We start from the raw sequence: 19,690 nt of genomic DNA, 5'->3' as shown, positions 1-19,690 counted from the left end.
ACAATGTGTATGATAATCAAGGTGGGCCATTGCCAGCACAAAGGTTTTCTCCCCCCGCCCCCCAAACCCACTCTCCTGTTGTGCTGGAAATGGCCCACCTTGATTATCATACACATTGTAAGGAGGGTGGTCACTTTAGATAAGCTAGTACCAGCAGGAGAGTGGGGTGGGGGGAGAGAAAATCTTTTGTAGTGGTAAACACCCATTTTTTCATGCTTTGTGTGTATAAAAAGATCTTCTACACTTTCCACAGTATGCATCCGATGAAGTGAGCTGTAGCTCACGAAAGCTCATGCTCAAATAAATTGGTTAGTCTCTAAGGTGCCGCAAGTCCTCCTTTTCTTTTTGCGAATACAGACTAACACGGCTGCTCCTCTGAAAGCTGCTAGATAAAAGCCTTTGGACTTGTAAGGTCAGTTAATTGGATCTGGGTGCCATTACGTGAAAGGGTGAATGGAAAGGACATGCTGGGCTCCACAGCCACTTTCCAGCATACACCTCCCTCCAAAGGAGGGCCCTGGCTCAGCAGATGTGGGGCGGTTCACCCTGGTTCCATCAGCAGGCTGGAGGACTTCCTGTTCCCAAGGATAGCGCCCAGATTCGCTGGGAACAGGACACCACAGCCAGGAACTGGAATTCCAACCTGGGCAAGGAAGGAGGGGTGGAGTTCTCCCTACACCAGTCTAGCCATGTGCTGACAGTCATGGTAACAGACACAACCAGGCATGATGAAAGGTCCCTCCCAGTGGCGTGCTGGGAAGGAGACCAGCAGCAGTCCCTCCCCGAGTGGCGGGAGGAATGGCTTGCAGGGGAGTGGGGCTTAAAACTTCAGATGTCTGAACATTGCCTTGGGACCCAGAGAGCAGCGCACATTGGTTTAGCTAGCTCAGTGTCTGTACTCTGCTCACCACAGGGGCACGGCTCAGCTATGCTGCGCTCTATAGTCATGTCTCCCCAGAACAGCGTTAGGGCAAAGGGGAGTTCCGTCTCCATGGCCCATTCATACAGAGCTGGGGACCCACAGATAGGAAACCATGCGCAGCCTTGTGCTGGTTCAGCCAGCTTCATCCATGTCCCACCGGTGCTCCCGACAGAGCTGAGCAGCCTGGGAATAGGGAAGCACCTGGGCTAAGAGCATGGCCTCGAACTGAGAGAGACAGAAAGAGGGACAGATTCCTTCGTGGGAACTGCAGAGACACCCCAGTGAGTCTCACTCCTGTCTGTTCGCCGAGTCCTGTGCTGGCGGGGTCACTGGAGGGGGGAGATCTTCAGTGGGATCATGATCCGAGACTCCATGTTCCGAACCAGGGGGACTGCAAATCAAAAGGAACAATCATCACTGTGCATGGGAGCCCTGGGCAGAGGGGGCTGTACACACCGCTCCAGCTTTGGCCCCTTAGGAGCTCACAGCTACTCCACTCTACCAGCAGGAGGCATTGCAACACACTGATTCCAGGAGAGTTCTCGTTTACACTGGTTCCAGCCCCTCCCAGGAGGCGGAACTGAAAAGGAGTGTACAGGTGGAGTGCTGGCTGGAGAGGAGATAGGGTGTGCCACAACAGAACAGACAGACAGTCCAGCTGCTCCAGTGTCCTCTTTCCGGCTGTGAGCAGCCAATACGATTTCATAGGAAAGCATATAATCCCCACAATACACCTCACTGGGCAACACTATATCAGCGGGGGCTTTTCTTCCTGACCACAGCTGACAACTGGCTTCGGCCCTGGAACATGAGGATTAGAGCTCACAGCAGCAGCCCCACCGGAGAAGCACTCACCTGTGTAGTACACATTCTCATCCCAGCCTCGCTTCCTCCAGGCAGCGTTCCTTGTCTCCTCTCGGGACTGTAGGTCCTTGTAGGCTGAAAGAAGAAAACGCCAGGTGTGCACCCCCACATTTGCTGAGTTCTCCAGTGTTCGCTGCCACCAGCAGCTTAGCAAGAATTCCAGGCAAAAGGGAGCATTGCTGTGCGGGGCGGGACAGCCTAAGTCTTGGTGTGTCTCCATGGTGTGCTTTAATGCGGGGGGGGTTGTGGGGGGGTGGAGTTCTTTGATAGGAGGATTGTGTACATGAATGCAGTGGAAGGGTCACTCTCCAGGAGCAATTCAATCCTACCAAGGATGCCAATGTTAATGGTGGGTTTTGTGATGAGGATAACTGTCCACTTCGAATTGGGCTGAGACCCACCAAACTCATTGCACATGGGTGATCTTCCACTGGAGAAGCGATGCAGCAGTGGCAAGGCTGGCCACATACACTTTGTTAGCTGCTCAGAAGTGGTTCGTCGCCATCTCAGCTGATTGCTTTTTGCAGGAGCTAGGGATTCTCCCCAGTGTCTTTCCATCAGATTTCAGTGCGAGTAACACCACTCTACCTCCCTGCACTTTCAACTAGATAAAGAGTTATTTTCAGTCCTTGTCCTAAAGTATTGTGTATGCTGCTGAGTGTTGTTAAACCAAGCTACCGTGTTCCACCCCAGAGTTGGCTGCATTTTGTTGGCCCTCCCTTTGGAAGCAGTTTGCAAAACACACAGGGATCCTTCCAGATGAAAGGTACAAAGGAAATGTACAATGTTCCTATTTTAAAAATCACATGTGTCTGCCCTAGTCAATTGGGCTGTGGTTGCCAAGCAGCACGGGTAACTAGACCTAGTAGGAAAATTTTGGATTAAACATTTTTTCCTTGGAATTTATGTTTTGCGGGACTGTGTTGATTTTGGTGGAATTCCACCAGAAACCAGCAAGAACCTGATGGAACCCTGCCTGCCATTGCAAACCTGGCTGTTTTCCTGCCAGCCTGGAGGACTGATAGAGAGCCCAGAGCCTAGGGATAGGTAGGTCTACACTGCAATTAACCACCCCTGAGTGGCCTGTGTCCGCTGACCTGGGCTACGCGGCTGTAAAATGGCGGTGTCGACTTTCAGGCTCAAGAAGGAGCCCGGGACAAGGATCTCAGAGCCTGGGCTCTAGTCCAAGCCTGAATGTCTACACTGCAGTGTTTGCAGCCCCGCAAGTCAGCTGACACAAGCCAGCCGGAGAGGTGTGTGTGTTAATTGCAACATAGACATACCCAGAGAGTTCAGACTCCCAGTTCCTCACTAACCAGGGTTGGCAGGGCTGTCAGGTCCCTGGCTCCCCATCAGCCCACCAGAGCTGCCCCAGAGCGGTGTGGAGATCGGGAATACAACTGTGTGGAGAATGTGTCTTTTTGTTCTGCGTTTGTACAGTGCCTAGCGCAATGGATTCCTGCTCCATGACCAGTGCTCCTACATGCTACGGCAATGCAGTATCAGAACTGAGCAATAACTGGGAGGTGTTTCGAACTGGAATCAAACCAAATTTTGAAATCTCAGACCCCGCCCTGAAATGGAATCCCTGCTCAGCTCTCATTGCTATGTACAAGTCAGGAGATACAAAATGTAATTGATGGGGCAGGAGCTTCTTTAAAGGCACTTGGTGATAATAAACCATCTTACAACGCTTTCAGCACTGCGATAAGGACCAGCCTCTAAAAGCAGCCAAGAGGGTAAAAACAGAGGCATGAAGGTAAAGGGGAGATGGTGTGTATGTGTTAGGAGGGCATCAGGGGAGGGAATAAGGGAACAAATTTAGGGCCAGCAAATCAAACTAAATCTCCCTTTTGGAACGGCCAGGGTCTGAAGTTGATTAAGTGGCGAGGGAGGGCCCATGGGAGTTTTATGCTCTAGGATGCATCCTCACAAAGGTGGGACCCTTGTGCTGCAGTGCTGGTAGAGCAAAGTTACCCACCAGCTGAAGTTCAGGCCAGATAATGGCTAATAAATACTCAAAAGGAAAAGGAAAGCCACCTACCCCAGAGGTGATGAACCACGTAGAGTTCTCCAATCTGGGAGAAGAACCCGCCCACCGCTTCCTGGTTTTTCTGACGGTATTTAATGGCCCGAGCCCTAGCAAAGACATAGGAGGAGAGAAGCAATCAGGTGGCATTGCTCTGGGACGCAACCAGCATTGCAAGAGGTGTTTTAAAATTTCCGTCAAATCCTAATTATCCAACCTCCTGCTATGCAAGTCTCCTTTAATGACCCCAGACTACTGGCTAGCTAAATGTATCTGTCACCCATGTGCAACAAGAAGTGGTCACGTGCACATTGCCAAGGTCAGCAGCAGGGCTTGAACTAGGAGACTTCAGCACAAGATGCACAGGCCTCGACCCTCAGAGCTACAGGAGAAACATCACCACCAGGGAAGAAGTAGCAGGCTGTTCTTGTCACCATAGCTGGGCACTAAAGGGCACCGTTCTCACACACATAGCATGTTATACGTACAGTCAGAACAGGTCAGGATTCTACCTGGCTCCTCCAGCTAAGAGGAAGAAATTAACAGCAAGAGAGAGAGAAAACAGAGCAAAGAAAGCAGAATGAAAATCCAACTGAGATTCGATGGTTAGCCACTTAAAGGTGGAAGGACGGTCTAATGGCTCAGGGACTTGCCTGGCCTAGGTCTCAGCAGACCTGAGTTCAATTCCTGGCTCCATCGTAGACTTAGGGCAAGTCACACCATCTAGCCTGCACCTCAGATCCTGTCTGATGGGGCTAACACGTCCATACCTTGCAAGAGGGGTGGGGGTGGAGGGGATGAAATCTGTTACCGATTGGACAGTGCTCAGATGCTACAGGGATGACAAGGACAATCTAAGCACCTAGCTAGAGTCTTACACATGCCATAACTTTGATTCAATAGCAGCCCCCACCTTGATATTAGTCAAAGAGATGCGTGTATCTTATTTTGGATACATGTAACTAAGACCTGGCCAATGCTGGCATGAAAAGATCAGACTGCTTTTGCCCAATGCAGACCCCCTTTATACACTACTACTGTCCATTTCTGCATCCAACAATAGTTCAGATCGTACAATACAGATACTCACCTCCCACTATAGGCCCAATCCTGCAGCCTTCCCTTGTGTCAGCTACCCACACTGGGACTGTCACCACAGGGGCAGGGTGCCTGCTAAGTTCTTTGTATCTACATTACAGTGGCTGCTAGAATTTCCAGCTGAGATCCAGACCTCCATTGGGCTAGGCACTGTATGAACACACAGTAAGAAACACTTCCTGCCCCAGAAAGGGTCTTTTCCGAATACCCATCCGAGGTAGGGAGGAAGCATTGTCTCCACATTACAGATGGGGAAACTGAGGCCCACAGATGTTACATGTCTGGCCCACGGTTGTGCTGAGAGTCTGTGACAGAGGCAGGAAATGGACCCAGCTCTCTCGAGTCCCAGTACTTTAACCATTAGGCAATCTGGAAGTCAGTGGAGTCACTCAGGAGTCTAGCGGGACCGGGCTTTCGATTATACTGATCTTCAGTACAGTGGTCTGTGTTATTTGCCACAGAACAGTGAGCGGATGGTACCCGTGGAAGGCCACTGCCTCAGCTGGAGCAGCAGCCAGCATCAAGCAAAGAGGTGAAAGGAAAGCTTGGTGCAGGGGAAAGAAAGAAGAATGCACTGGGCGTTTATTGAGGGAATTTCCTTCAGTGACCTCAGCGCACATATACAAAGTGGGTAAGGCTCCCAGCGGGGGAAACTGAAGCTGGAGAGATGAATTGTCTTGTCCAAGATCACTCAGCAGCTTATCGTGTGACCTTGAGCGAGTCACTAATGTGGCTCTGATCACATGCCAGACTGGTGACTTCTTGGGGAAGGGACGCTTTAGTACCCACATGTACAGTGCCGAGAACAATGGGGTCCTGCTCCCTGTTTGGAGCTGCCTTTGGGTTTTACCACATTACAAATAACAAACAACATACAGCATCATCAGGACTAGAACTTGGGTCTTCTGACTCTGACCCTAGTGCTCTAACTTCCAGCATCCCACTGCTTACATTCTCAACACAAGTGTTTAACGTTGTCTCTTTCAGCCTAGGGTGATACAAGGTGCTCACTGCTCTGCTTTGGGCCTCGCTTATGGGGCTCATGGCATTCAAGAGGCAGTTCCAGGGAGGTTAGATTTCAGTTAAAGCTGGATGGACTGGCACTACATAAGAACGGCCAGACTGGGTCAGACCAAAGGTTCATCTAGCCCAGTATCCTGTCTTCCAACACTGGCCAATGCCACATGCCCCAGAGGGAATGAACAGAGCAGGTCACCATCAAGTGACCCATCCCCTGTTGCTTATTCCCAGCTTCTGGCAAACAGAGGCTAGGGACACCATCCCTGCCCATCCTGGACCTATCCTCCATGAATTTATCTAGTTCTTTTTTGAACCCTGTTATAGTCTTGGCCTTTACAACATCCTCAGGCAAAGAGTTCCAGAAGTTGACTGTGCATTGTGTGAAAAAATACTTCCCTGTGTTTGTTTTAAACCTGCTGCCTATTCATTTCATTTGGTGACCCCTAATTCTTGTGTTATGAGAAGGAGTAAATATGACTTCCTTATTTATTTTCTCTACACCAGCCATGATTTTATAGACCTCAGTCATATCCCTCCTTAGTTGTCTCTTTTCCAGGCTGAAAAGTCCCAGCCTTATTAATCTCTCCTCATACGGAAGCCGTTCCATACCCCTTATCATTTTTGTTGCCCTTTTCTGTACCTTTTCCAATTCCAATATATCTTTTTTGAGTTGGGGTGACCAGACCTGCACATGGTATTCAAGGTGTGGGCATACCATGGATTTACATAGGGGCAATATGCTATTTTCTGTCTTATTATCGATCCCTTAATGATGCCCAACGTTCTGTTGGCTTTTTTGACTGCCGCTGCACATTGTGTGGATGATTTCAGAGACCACAATGACTCCAAGATCTCTTTCCTGCGTGATAACAGCTAATTTAGACCCCATCATTGTATATGTATAGTTGGGATTATGTTTTCCAATGTGCATTACTTTGCATTTATCAACATTGAATTTCATCTGCCATTTTGTTGCCCAGTCACCCAGTTTTGTGAGATCCTTTTGTAGCTCTTCGCAGTCTGCCTGGGACTTAGCTACGTTGAGTAGTTTTGTATCATCTGCAAATTTTGCCACCTCACTATTTACCCCTTTTTCCAGATCATTTATGGGTCCCTGTCCAGCCAGAGACCCCTGCAGATCTGGGCTTTGTTCCCACTCTGCACAGCACTGGGATTGCTCTTCAGGAATACAAAGAGGCTTGAAGATTCGATGCTTACCAGTTATTCCCCCACTCGATCATGGTCCCTGGCTGGAAACAAAGAGAAGGAATTAAAACCATGTCACGATTGCTTTTATCCTCTGTAAACTGGGGATCAAGGTCTTTCTCAAGCTCTGCTTGCCCACCTGGGCCAGAAAGGAATCCCACACCCTCACCCACCCTGTACAGCAGGGCAGAGCTGACGAGCTGCAGTAACAGAGGTGCTCATTCCCCCAGAACATCAGGCATAGGCCACTGCCAGACCAGGAGAGCAGATCAAATGGTCTGCGCCAGGTGGGCCCACCTAGATGCTCACCCAGTGCTCTAGACTATTGCTGTTGCATATGTGGGGGTGCTGGAGACTCAATAAAGAAGGAGCTTTGAGTGAAAATGCTCCTGTTTGTACCAGTCATTTGTCAGATGGAAGAGCTGTGTCCCCCACTGATTTAGTTCCTGACACTGTCTGGAAGACAAAGATGAGTCACCAGGGTTTGGGGTTCAGCTACCCCTGGGTAACAAGGCCTGCTCCGGGTACCTGCCTGTGTACAGGTCTAAAGGCAGTGCTGCTTCATTGCTCTATTGTCCTCAGCCCAGCTGCAGGGTTAGCAGCCCCAAGCAGCCCTGGGCACTGCTCCCCCACGTGGCTCAGGAAGGAGAGATTCACCTTTAGCTTGTACGTTCTCAGCTCGTAGATGTTGGGCCCGACCCGGGGCAAAGGCTCATTCCAGAAACTGAATTCCAGGAGTAACTGGTTCCTGCGAGACAGCAGCATTTTACTCCTCTCCTTGCGGAACTCCAGGTACTCCTGCAAAGAACAACAGCTGAGGGAAGCCGCTGCCCCCAGGGGCTGGGAGCATGAATCCCAGCAATGGCGCACTAGGGTTCCACTGTGCCCAGGGGCTCGGAGTGCAAATCCGGGCCTTAGTGCATCATGGGTGGGAAGGAGCATTGCCTGGAGCACCTGCAGGGGGAAGAAGGGGAGGCAGGGGGCTGCCAGCTGGGGAAGTGACATGGTGCCCATGGCAGGGAGATTGCAGTCCCTGGGCAGGGAGCGAGTGCATAAGCAGCACCGTGGGGGGTCACATGGCAGAGCTGAGGCGGAATTACGGTTAGGATGAGTTGCGGTGAAGCGTGCGGTACCTTGTTCTGTTTCAATTTGTTCATACAGTCCATGAGTGCCGGGTACCCGCCGGAGAAACGCCACAAGTGCACTGCAACGAGAGAGTCAGGCCTGGCTGGGAGTCCTTGTGAGGTGAACACGAGTGGTCAGCGGCTTTCCAGGGACCCAGGCACTCCACCCAAGCTGCCTCATGCGCCAGGGCTAATCCCACCTGACTTGCAAATTCCACCCTGTCTCTCAGCCAAGGTCAGAGCTGCTAGGCGACCTGCCCAGCAGGATCGGAGGAAGTCAGAACATACACACTACGACCCACGGCCATCTCTCCAAAGCTAGGCCTCCTTTCTGGGCTAGTCTGGAGCAATGCTGCAGCCCTGACCTTCACCACCAATTTCACCCTCCTTGGCATACCGCACGCTGGGCAAGGAGGATTTTCTGCATGACTTTACTTTGTTGCTTCTGATTTCATCTGTGCTATCAACCCTAAGCACAGGAGAGGCTGATGGGAGCTGTGGAGAAGGGGTGCTGGGTTAGCTTCTCCTTCTTTACAGCCAGAGACCTAGGTTCAAGACCCAAGTGACAATGAGTCAGCTGGACCAAAAGCCGAGTTTGCCCACATCAGAAAACCACCCATATGATTTGACATGCTGACAGCGTCTGCTCAAGATAAAGCCTGGCAGTAAAAGAGCAGGGGGGATTCTGATCAGCAGAGCTAGGGCAAAGAGAACTGAGACTGGAGGGGCAGGGAGTGGTGCAGGTCAGGACTGAGGTGCGTTGAAGAGCTGTGTGCAAAACAGACCTGGAATAACAGGGGGAGCTATGCGTGGGGCTGGGGTGCATTGGCAGAGCCATATGCAAAGTCCTTGTAACATACGTGGCTCGCGGCAACACGTTTATTCCGGGAATATCAAACTCCCATGCTGTGAAGAAGAGATTAATTTCTAAAACCTGAGAGGGGATTTTCAACGTATTTAGCTACACACAGTTCAGGTCTCCATCGCACGCCCCAAGTCAAGGTGCCCAGCTCTTGGTAGGACAGGGAACGTGCCTCCCGAGCTGGCTGCACCTTGGGGCACCAAAACCGTGGGCAATGCCCCCTCCTGAGCCCACAAGTCCTGTCCGGCGGCTGCCTGCTCACCTGCCTGGTCCTGTTCTCCGTACCACGTGTTCCAGTTCCCAACCAGGTCACACGGGTAATCGGTGTCCGAGTGCAGATTGGGCAGCACCTCCTCCCTGCAGAGGATGCAGAAGGGTCAGAGGGGCAATGCCCATGGGTGGCTCGGACTGCCCTGCAGAAGAACTGCATTTAAGGTCCTTCCTCCCACTGCCCAGGCTACGAGGGACTGGGCAGATGGGGAAGCAAGAGGCAGAGACCTGAAGCTGGCAGAGGGAGGGGTGGTATTTCTCCTCACCTGTCCAGCTAATGGGGGGTTGCACCAGCTGCCACTCCAAGGCAGACTTCAGAGTGTGCTGGGGCCTGGGGTCAGGGTGAGAGAACACAGGGCTCTGGAAGTGACCAAACACTCCCCCCTTACGGAGGTAACGGGCCAGTCTCCACCCATGGCCCCCCTACTCGCCCCTCCAACCCAGCCGGGAATGTCTTAGGCATGAACTGGAGCAAAGTGCTGGTTGCTAGGGATGAGCCGCACCACGTGCAACACAGTGAGTCAACTCAAGCTGACACACTCCTGCTTCCTTTGGCAACCCTGAAACCAAGGCCCTGGAGACAGCGAGAGGGACAAGGGATCCACTGGCCCCATAGAACATACGAACGGCCAGACTGGGTCAGACCAAAGGTCCATCCAGGCCAGTATCCTGTCCACCGACAGTGGCCAATGCCAGGTGCCCCAGAGGGAATGAACAGGACAGGGAATCATCAAGTGATCCGTCCCCTGTCACCCATTCCCAGCTTCTGGCAAACAGAGGCTAGGGACAATTCAGAGTCCGTGAACTTGGGGTTCACGTGACAGGGAAGGAAGATGGGATAGAAAGAGGAGCAGGGACTGGGGAATGAACATGGAGCTGCAGAAGGAAGCTGAGAGGCAGAGCTGGGGCTCTCACATCCGCCTGCTGAGGGTCTCAAAGCACTTTGGAAACGCACAGGAATGAGACCCCACAGCCGAGCGAGGGGTGAGTCAGAATCCTCTCCCCTATTTTACAGACAGGGAAACTGAGGCACAAAAGGGGAAGTGATTTGCCTAAGGTCACACAGAACCCAGGAGTCCTGACTCCCAGTCCTGTGCCTTATCCACAAGGCCCTTCCCCTCCCTACCCAGGGGCCCGTACAAGGAACAGCTCCATCAGTCAACCCCGCTAGAACCTATTGCACAGGTGTGTGTGTGGGGAAGATACACTCACGTCAGGCTGTTGTAAGCGTCCAGGCATTCGGGCTTCACATTGTGAACTGCAGCAGGGAAACAGACAGAAAAGTCACGTCAGCAGGGCAGAAATTCAGCCCCAAGCCCCAAGGAACACAAGGGCAGGGCTAAGAGCAGCCAGCCATCTTTCTGGGCTGGGCAAAGCGATATGCGGGTGTCTGGCCTCCATGCAGCTCTCACCCTCCGAGCAGTACACTGCTTTCATATGCCCACCGCCCCCATGATTCTCTGCATAACCCTGGTTCTAACGCACAGCGGGGTCAGGCCCTGGAGACCAGGAACCAGCCTCTGACTTGGCACGACTGCCAGTCTCAGCTTCAAGATGACCAGGAAGTGAACAGCAGGGGGTGCTGCAGGGCAGGACTAAGGTGCATTGGGGGAGATGGGCAGGACTGGACAGCAGGGGCATGCAGGGCAGTGTGATGCACGAGCAGAACCTGTGTGTGCGTACAGACGCCGTATCCCCGAGAAGGTTTATTTACCTCCTGGGCCAGCTGGGTGATTTGCCAGCCAGATCCCCTCCCACATCGCCCCCAGCTAAGAGGGCAGAGGAGCCCTCCACACCCCCCGCTAACACCCCCCCACGGGGCCAGCGTTAAACACACACAAGGCAAATATCTGCTTGGGGCCCTGCTATGCTGCAGCTCACTGCATGGCCCATCTCTCCTGCAACCGGGGGCAGGGGGAGGCGTGGCAATGGAGGCACTCCCCCAACGGGATTGGCCTGTGGGGGTCTCAAGGCCCACCGCCAGCAGACAGGAGCCCCACAAATGACAAGGCTATCCCTGAACACAGGCCACCCCCCCGACACTGGTGTGCAGATTGCAGTGGCCTGGAAAGGAACTCAGGAGAGGAGCCAAGGGAGGGATAAGGAGAGGGGCAGCTCACACTGGATCTTGTACAGGTTGCTGGTTTCTTTCTTCGACAAGAGTGTGGAATGAGCGTCTGTTCGGGGATCCACTTTGTGGACAAAGAGTGAGCGGAACCAGCTGCCCTCGTTGTCCCTGGAGTATCCCCTGGAAGAAGGCGCAGAGGTCAGCAATGGCCGAGATGGGCCGAGGTGTAGAAGGGAGTGAATACAGGGCTGCAGTCAGGCCCTCTCTCTCTGGCACCCACAGGCTGTCAACAGCAATAAAAGGCATCTGCCATGCACTGCTGGGTTCCCTCGCGGTCTAAAGTCACTGCCCTGATAGATGCCCTGGAGAACCGACCTACACCCTGCCAGAAGCATTGTCCCAGTAGCCAGGAGCAGGTAACTGAACAAGGCCAGATGAGGAAGAAAACCCATAACACAGCCATCTAACTGAACTAGTCTTGTTACCTGTGTAAGGAACCAGCCCTCTGAGAACACCGAAATCCTCAGGGGATCAGAGCGCAGGGCACTGGCAGCGAGCAACATGTATCCCTCCTCCAAACTGCCCTCCCCCCGGCATTCAGGAATTCAAATCCCCCACCCGCACTGGATCAGGCTAGCTCGCGCAGCACCTCCAGAGCACGCTGGCCTATTTGTTGACGCAGGGTTTTGCCACAGGCGGGTAGGGTCCAAGGCTCTTTTCGCGGGGAATGTGCCGAATCCGCTATCTGACACTGAGGCTGTTTGCTGCTTTAGTCCAGGGGTTTTAATTGGGTCCACTTGCTTAGATAGGAGGACAAGCGCATTTTCTCAACCAAAAATAGACAGACATCGATTGCCACAGGCTCAAAAATACTTACACGTAAAACACAGGAAGTAACATTTCTTCAAGGAACCCTTGGTAATTAACAATTGAGGTCCTAATAGCAAAGAACTGGGATTAAAAAAATACCACAGGGTTTCAAAACTCCACTCCCCAGTGCCAACAGGAAGGGCGGCATCCCAGCCGAGGAGAATGCGAAGCACTAGCGTACGTGGGCTTGGCTGCTGCAGCTCCCTTTCGGAGTCTGGCAGCAGAGGCCCTGCAGGCAAGGTCTGCGCGCCTGTCTAATCTGTGGCTCTTCAGGGAAACGAGCACTGCTTCCACGTGGTACGGCATAGAGAGCCCTGTGCCAGAGACACTTATCAGGCTGCCTCCTGTTCAAGCCCCTCGGACACAGGGTGCGCCACCTTTGGTCCAAGACCTGGTCTAACAAGCAACTGCACAGTGGCCTTTCCGAACTCTTCACCTGCACAGGCAAAGTAAGAGGCTGTCTCCAGGGCTGAACTCACAAGGGGGTGAAAGGTGCACGCAAGTGGGATATGGGTACTCCTCTCAAAGTCTGCCCCTAATCCCAGCAATTCATCATTGGTGAAACAAATCAACAGTGTGGGAGTGAGAGCGACATTTATAGTGCTGTTGGGCTTCAGTGCTAATGACTCAGGAAGCACCTCTCTCTCTGAGCTATCGTTGCAGGCTGGCTGCAGACTCAGGAAGACAGTGCTGCATCAGGACACCTTTGGAAAGTTATCTTCACAACCATAAGGGCCGGAACTCTCCTGGAGGTGCCAGAGCAGTGGTGCCATGGTGCACTGAAGCAGACACAGATCCCTCTCCCCCCGTCTGTCCCTCCCATGAAAATCGGCAGAGATGCACAATTTGTGCCTGGCGAGACCTTTGCCCCAATGCTACAATCTCTAGTAATGCATTAACATCAGAGATAAAGATAAATAACCCTTCTCCTGGCTTCAAACAAACCTCCCAGATGCTTCCTGAACATTTCAAACCTCCACCTGGCCCCCTCCTCCATCCTTCCACCCTCCGAGTCCTAATAATCCAGAGCAGCCGGGAGTGACCCCGCACCGAGGGGCTGAGCTGCCCATCAATCCCTTACCACATCATTGTTGCAAAGGGCTTTGAAATCTATCTGGATGGGCAGGATCATTTACCATTAATCTGGGGGCTCTATTCTGCTGCAGATCTGTTATGCCCAGCTTAGGGGCTGCAGGCCTTTCTCCTCTTACTCCTTTGATTTCAGTGCAATTACTCCAGACTTGGAGGGCAGAATCAGGCCCCTTGGTTTAAGTGTAAATGACCCCTGTGTTTCCAAGTCGGCTCCTAGAGGAGCCCCCATCTGTCCCGCTCCCCTCAATTGTATCAAACTCATGGAAATTGATTCATTCTCTTTCCTAACACTACAGTACCCTGGGACAAGAGCACATGGCGTGGCATGCCCTACCCTCTGGGCCCAACCCTGGGCATTGGAGAAGGGGCCACTTGCAGCTAATTGTTGGCCTTTCAAGCATGCAGAGCTCAGTCTGAGCTTGGGGCTGCCCTTCCCCAGCCATTCAAACAGCTTCCTCCGATCCTCCAATTTAGTGTGGGGATTTTGCAAACTCAGATACTAAAGTGCCTTAGGTAACCAGAGGACAATGCTCCCAAGCCACTCCCAAGCCAAGAGCAAAAGGTCACAGTGATGAAGGGGAGAGACAATGGGGGTGCAGAGGTCCAGGGTAGGAGTGGGAAATGGGGAGGGAAGATGATGACACAGAGGCCAGGGGAGAGGTGACAAAGGGCCCACAGTGGCGCTAATGAAGGGACAGGTGCGGGGATGATGGGGAGGGCCCGGTGTCCCAGGTGTGGAGAGGCCCTTGGGAGAAGTGATAGATGGAAAGGGACACAGATGGGGGACATTGGAAGGGGTGGCACAGGGGCCCGAAGCAAGGGGGGTATGAGGGGCAGGGATGGAAAGGACGGACACATTGGGGGGCAGGGGCCTGGGGTAACGACAGTATGGGGGCGCCGGGGACGGACACGTCGGGGCGCGGGGGCCGGAGGCGATGGGGGCGCCGGGGACGGACACGTCGGGGCGCGGGGGCCGGAGGCGATGGGGGCGCCGGGGACGGACACGTCGGGGCGCGGGGGCCGGAGGCGATGGGGGCGCCGGGGACGGACACGTCGGGGCGCGGGGGCCGGAGGCGATGGGGGCGCCGGGGACGGACACGTCGGGGCGCGGGGGCCGGAGGCGATGGGGGCGCCGGGGACGGACACGTCGGGGCGCGGGGGCCGGAGGCGATGGGGGCGCCGGGGACGGACACGTCGGGGCGCGGGGGCCGGAGGCGATGGGGGCGCCGGGGACGGACACGTCGGGGCGCGGGGGCCGGAGGCGATGGGGGCGCCGGGGACGGACACGTCGGGGCGCGGGGGCCGGAGGCGATGGGGGCGCCGGGGACGGACACGTCGGGGCGCGGGGGCCGGAGGCGATGGGGGCGCCGGGGACGGACACGTCGGGGCGCGGGGGCCGGAGGCGATGGGGGCGCCGGGGACGGACACGTCGGGGCGCGGGGGCCGGAGGCGATGGGGGCGCCGGGGACGGACACGTCGGGGCGCGGGGGCCGGAGGCGATGGGGGCGCCGGGGACGGACACGTCGGGGCGCGGGGGCCGGAGGCGATGGGGGCGCCGGGGACGGACACGTCGGGGCGCGGGGGCCGGAGGCGATGGGGGCGCCGGGGACGGACACGTCGGGGCGCGGGGGCCGGAGGCGATGGGGGCGCCGGGGACGGACACGTCGGGGCGCGGGGGCCGGAGGCGATGGGGGCGCCGGGGACGGACACGTCGGGGCGCGGGGGCCGGAGGCGATGGGGGCGCCGGGGACGGACACGTCGGGGCGCGGGGGCCGGAGGCGATGGGGGTGCCGGGGACGGACACGTCGGGGCGCGGGGGCCGGAGGCGATGGGGGTGCCGGGGACGGACACGTCGGGGCGCGGGGGCCGGAGGCGATGGGGGTGCCGGGGACGGACATGTCAGGGCGCGGGGGACAGAGGCGATGGGGGCGTGGGGGCCAGAGGCAATGGGGGTGCCAGGGACGGGCACGTCAGGGCGCCAGGGCCGGAGGCAATGGGGGCCGGAGGCGATGGGGGCCCAGGGGGCTGGAGGCGATGGGGATGCCGGGGACGGACACGTCGGGGCGCCGGGGCCGGAGGCGATGGGGGTGCCAGGGACGGACACGTCGGGGCGCGGGGGCCGGAGGCGATGGGGGTGCCAGGGGGCCGGAGGCGATGGGGGTGGCAGGGACGGACACGTCGGGGCGCGGGGGCCGGAGGCGATGGGGGCGCCGGGGGCCGGAGGCGATGGGGGCGCCGGGGGCCGGAGGCGATGGGGGCGAGGCCGGAGCCGGGGGCACGGGGCTCACCGGGCTCCGCTCAGGGCCAGGCAGGGTCCCCGCAGCAGCCGCCGCAGCGCCGGGCTCCCGCCCGCCCGCGTCGCCATCTTCGCGCTGCGGAGGCTCAGCCGCAGCCCGGCGGTGCGCGGCGCGGCGCGGCGCCGGGGCGGGGCCGGGGCAGGAGGAGCCCGCAGCGCCCGAGCCCCTCAAATACCCTCCCCGCGCCCCATTGCCTTTCGTGGCGCAGCCCCGCCCCGGCTTACCCGCCCCCCAGGGTTGCCATTCACAGCACAGACCCAAACATCCCAGCCCCGCCCCTTCCCCAGGCCCCGCCCCCTCACGCCCCTTCCCCAGGCCCCGCCCCTTCCCCAGGCCCCGCCCCCTGGTCACGACGTTCCGCCTCCCTCGGTGGTTCACTCACTTTCACTGGGCCGGGGCTGGGGCCGGGGTTGGGGCGCAGGGTTACCTGGCACAGCTCCCGGTCAGCGGTGCAGCGGGTCCAAAGCAGGCTCCCTGCCTGTCCTGGCACCACGCTGCGCCCCGGAAGTGGCCAGCAGATCCGGCTCCTAGGCAGAGGCGCGGCAGGCAGCTTTGCGCGCTGCTCTCGCCCCCCCCCAGCTCCCATTGGCCAATGGGAGTGGGGAGCCAGTGCTCGGGGCAGCACGTGGAGCCCCGTGGCCCCTCCCAACCTAGGAGCCGGATCTGCTGGCCGCTTCCAGGGCACAGTGCGGTGCCAGGAGAGGTCAGGACTAGCCTGCCTTAGCCCCACAGCACCGCTGACTGGACTTTTAATGGCCCGGTCGGTCGTGCTCACTGGAGCTGCCAGGGTCCCTTTTCGACAGGGTGCTCCAGTCGAAAACTCGACACCTGGCAACCCTACCCCCCACTGCCCCATTTGACTCCTACACACGCCCTGTCCCTAGCAGCCTCCTGCCCCCACCTCTCCCCTCCCTGCCTGGGTTATACAAACCTTTGTCTCACCAGGGCTTTCTTATCCTTCCCCAAAGCACCAAGCCTGGGTCCACTCCCCCTGCTCAGTCCCGCCTGCCTTAAGCTGTTCCATTCCCTACTCTGCCCACCTGTGACCTTGCAGCACCTAATCCCCAGAGCCACAGTGCAACAAAGGGGTCAGGGTGACCAGATACAAGTGTGAACAATAGGGACAGGGGTTGCAGGTAATAGGTGCCTATATAAGAAAAAGCCCCAAACCCCCTTGGGACTGCTACCTGATGTGCCAAGACTACTTGTGCTCCTGCTTTCCTGTCCTGTCAGCTTAGGACTTCAGTGCCCTGCCTGGTTTGAGCCAGACCCGCTAGCCTGCTGCAAACTCAGACCCAGGTCTGAACCACGTCCCCTAACAGCTGTAGGCTTAACTGAAAGCAGCTTAAGAAGAGTTCCTGCCTTTAACACTCAGATGCCCAACTCCCAGTGGAGTCCAAACCCTAAATAAATCAGTTTTACCCTGTATAAAGCGTATACAGGGTAAACTCATAAATTGTTCGCCCTCTATAACATTGATAGAGAGATATGCACAACTGCCCCCCCCCCCCAGTATTAATACATACTCTGGGTTAATTAATAAGTAAAAAGTGATTTTATTAAATAAAGAAAGTAGGATTTAAGTGGTTCCAAGTAGTAACAGACAGAACAAAGTGAATTACCAAGCAAAATAAAATAAAACCCGCAAGTCTATGTCTAATCAAACTGAATACAGATAAAACCTCACCAGTTGCAGTAAGCTTTCTTTTACAGACTAGTCTCCTTCTAGTCTGGGTCCAGCAATCACTCACATCCCCTGTAGTTACTGTCCTTTGTTCCAGTTTCTTTCAGGTATCCTTGGGGGTGGAGAGGCTCTCTCTTTAGCCAGCTGAAGACAAAATGGAGCGGTATCCCAGGGGTTTAAATAGACTTGCTCTTGTGGATGGAGACCCCCTCCTCTCTCCTATGCAAAGTCCAGATACAAAATAGAGTGATACATGCATACAAATAGGATTAATAGATTCAGTAGATCATAACCTTTACAGAGATATATTACATGGCATATGTAGCATAAATCACATTCTAGTTATGTCATATATACATTCATAAGTATATTTCCATAAAGCCTTATGGGGGGCACCGTCACAGTGACCAGATACAAGTGTGAACAATTGGAAAAGGGGTTGTGGGTAATAGGTGCCTATATAAGAAAAAGCCCTGAATATATTGGGACTGTAACTATAAAATCAGGACATAAAAGCAGCCTGTGGGCAGAAAATCCACTCCACCAGCCCTCCACAATACCAGGAGAATGGAAATGCTCAGAAAACTTCTCCAGGCCCCATTCCATCTTGCCTTCCAGCTGTGCAACCACACCAAGCCCAGCAAGGTTACTCGAGTCCTCATTTCGAATTCAGCCTTGCCGCTGGACCTCTGTTCAGTGTTGGTGATGCATGAGCCAGAATAGCCTCTAGCTCCCTCTGCTGGAGCTGAGCTGGCTGCAGGGCTCACAGGTCAAAAAGTAGTGAACCCTTACACTTGTACCTCCTGTGTGTGCAGATGTTTCTGAACATGAACCAGGCAGATCTGCTGAGTTAGAAGGTGACAGTATACTTACCTTGTGAGAGTAAAGCTACACTTGAAGATGATCAAACATACCCTAGACCCCAGTCCTGCACAGATCCACGTGGTCAGTGTGATATTCTATACCTTGGGGGAGCACCCTGTAACCCCCATATTCCTTATTTATATATAATTGTGATATTGCATATAAAGCAAGATGTGAGGTATCAGGAGAAAGGTTATGATCTGCTGAAAGTCACTGTTGTATCTAAATATGTATATCATTAGTGCACATGAAGTTATGAGATTGTGTTGTATGGTTATCACTAAAATATGCTGTAAATTGGGGAATCGGCCAGATGTTAGTTCCACAGAGACAACAGCAAGGAAAGTAAACAATGCCCAGGAGGGTGTTGAACAACCATCAACAGCCATTGTCCAGCAAGGGAGCTACAATGCAATGACTCACCTGCATAAGGCCATCCCAGGGAATTGCTCAACCTTGCCTGGGGACTTAGCAATGCCCACCAGACATGCCTGGACTTGTGTTCTCCAAGCACATGGGACTAAGGGTATAAAACAGAACACAGTGGCCCCATGCTTCGCCTTTTCTCCTCCCCCGACCTATGTTGCAAGCAACAATGCCACTGAGAAGACTGAAGACTCCAACAGAGGAGACTGGCCCAGGTTTCAAGGGTGAAACCTGTGTACCATGAACTGCAATATCCAGTGGGGTGAGAAAAACTGCTTAATCCAGATATTGCCCAGGCTAATAGGGTTGAGTGTTTAGATTGCATGCTTATATTTTATATTATTTTGGTAACCACTCTGACTTTTTGCCTATCACTTATAATCACTTTAAATCTATTTTTTGTAGTCAATACACTTGTTTTACTGTTTATCTTTACCGGTGAGTTTGCCTGAAGTGTCTGATAAATCTGCTCAGGTTTACAAAGGCTGGTGTATGTCCACTTTCCATTGATGAAGTGGTGAACCAATTAATAAACTTGAACTGCTCATCTTGAGCCACGCAAGATGGTATATTCCTGAGGTACAAGTCTGGGAGTTAGCGGGATTTGGCTGGTGCCTTTCTCTGTGTGATTCGTGAGTGGCTCTGGGAGCATTCATGCAATCTACCTGGGTATGGGGCTCCATGTGCTGTTGTGCTGAGTGATCACAGCGCCTGGAGGGGTTTGCTGCTTGTCACTAGCAAAGCATTGCAAGAGACAGTTCAGGCTGGAGAGTTAAGGTGGCACAGCAGTCCCACAGTCCCAAGCTGCACCATGGGGAACCCATCACATTTTCTCGCCTTTGCCCTCGCAAACTGGAGCATAGCATCAGAGAGATCCAAAGACTGGCCAACGGCATTTTCAAGGGATAAAAGAACAAGCAATGTCAGTCTCTTGTGGCCATTGTTGATCGAATATATGTTTTAATGAGCCAAAACTTTGAACAGCTGCGCTCAC

General features: G+C 54.6%; 1 protein-coding gene across 1 annotated transcript; it reads right to left on the bottom strand.

Annotated features, from left to right (window-relative positions):
- Positions 1 to 356: 356 nt before the first annotated feature.
- NIPSNAP1 (nipsnap homolog 1) lies at positions 357 to 15,923 on the bottom strand. Its single transcript, XM_073312585.2, has 10 exons — positions 15,714 to 15,923; positions 11,516 to 11,643; positions 10,608 to 10,653; positions 9,388 to 9,482; positions 8,273 to 8,343; positions 7,797 to 7,937; positions 7,152 to 7,183; positions 3,831 to 3,925; positions 1,778 to 1,861; positions 357 to 1,313 (listed from the first exon to the last, which is right to left on the bottom strand). Exons 1-10 carry the CDS (start codon positions 15,788 to 15,790, stop codon positions 1,249 to 1,251), a joined length of 834 nt encoding a protein of 277 aa, XP_073168686.1. The 5' UTR covers positions 15,791 to 15,923; the 3' UTR covers positions 357 to 1,248.
- Between the last annotated feature and the right edge of the window lie 3,767 nt (positions 15,924 to 19,690).

The sequence above is a fragment of the Lepidochelys kempii genome, chromosome 15, assembly GCF_965140285.1.
Source record: "Lepidochelys kempii isolate rLepKem1 chromosome 15, rLepKem1.hap1, whole genome shotgun sequence".
In the NCBI taxonomy this organism is placed as follows: domain Eukaryota; kingdom Metazoa; phylum Chordata; order Testudines; family Cheloniidae; genus Lepidochelys; species Lepidochelys kempii.
Note: the sequence above shows the minus strand (reverse complement) of the source record. Positions and strands in the feature narration are given on the sequence as shown.

Bases quoted from the DNA above. Each gene is read 5' to 3' on its own strand.
- NIPSNAP1 (XM_073312585.2), bottom strand. From the start codon at position 15,790: ATGGCGACGCGGGCGGGCGGGAGCCCGGCGCTGCGGCGGCTGCTGCGG. The intron at 9,483-10,607 runs GTGAGTGTATCT...CATCCTCTGCAG, and splicing joins GACGCTTACAACAGCCTGAC to GGAGGAGGTGCTGCCCAATC. The intron at 8,344-9,387 runs GTGAGCAGGCAG...CTCTCGTTGCAG, and splicing joins CGGAGAACAGGACCAGGCAG to TGCACTTGTGGCGTTTCTCC.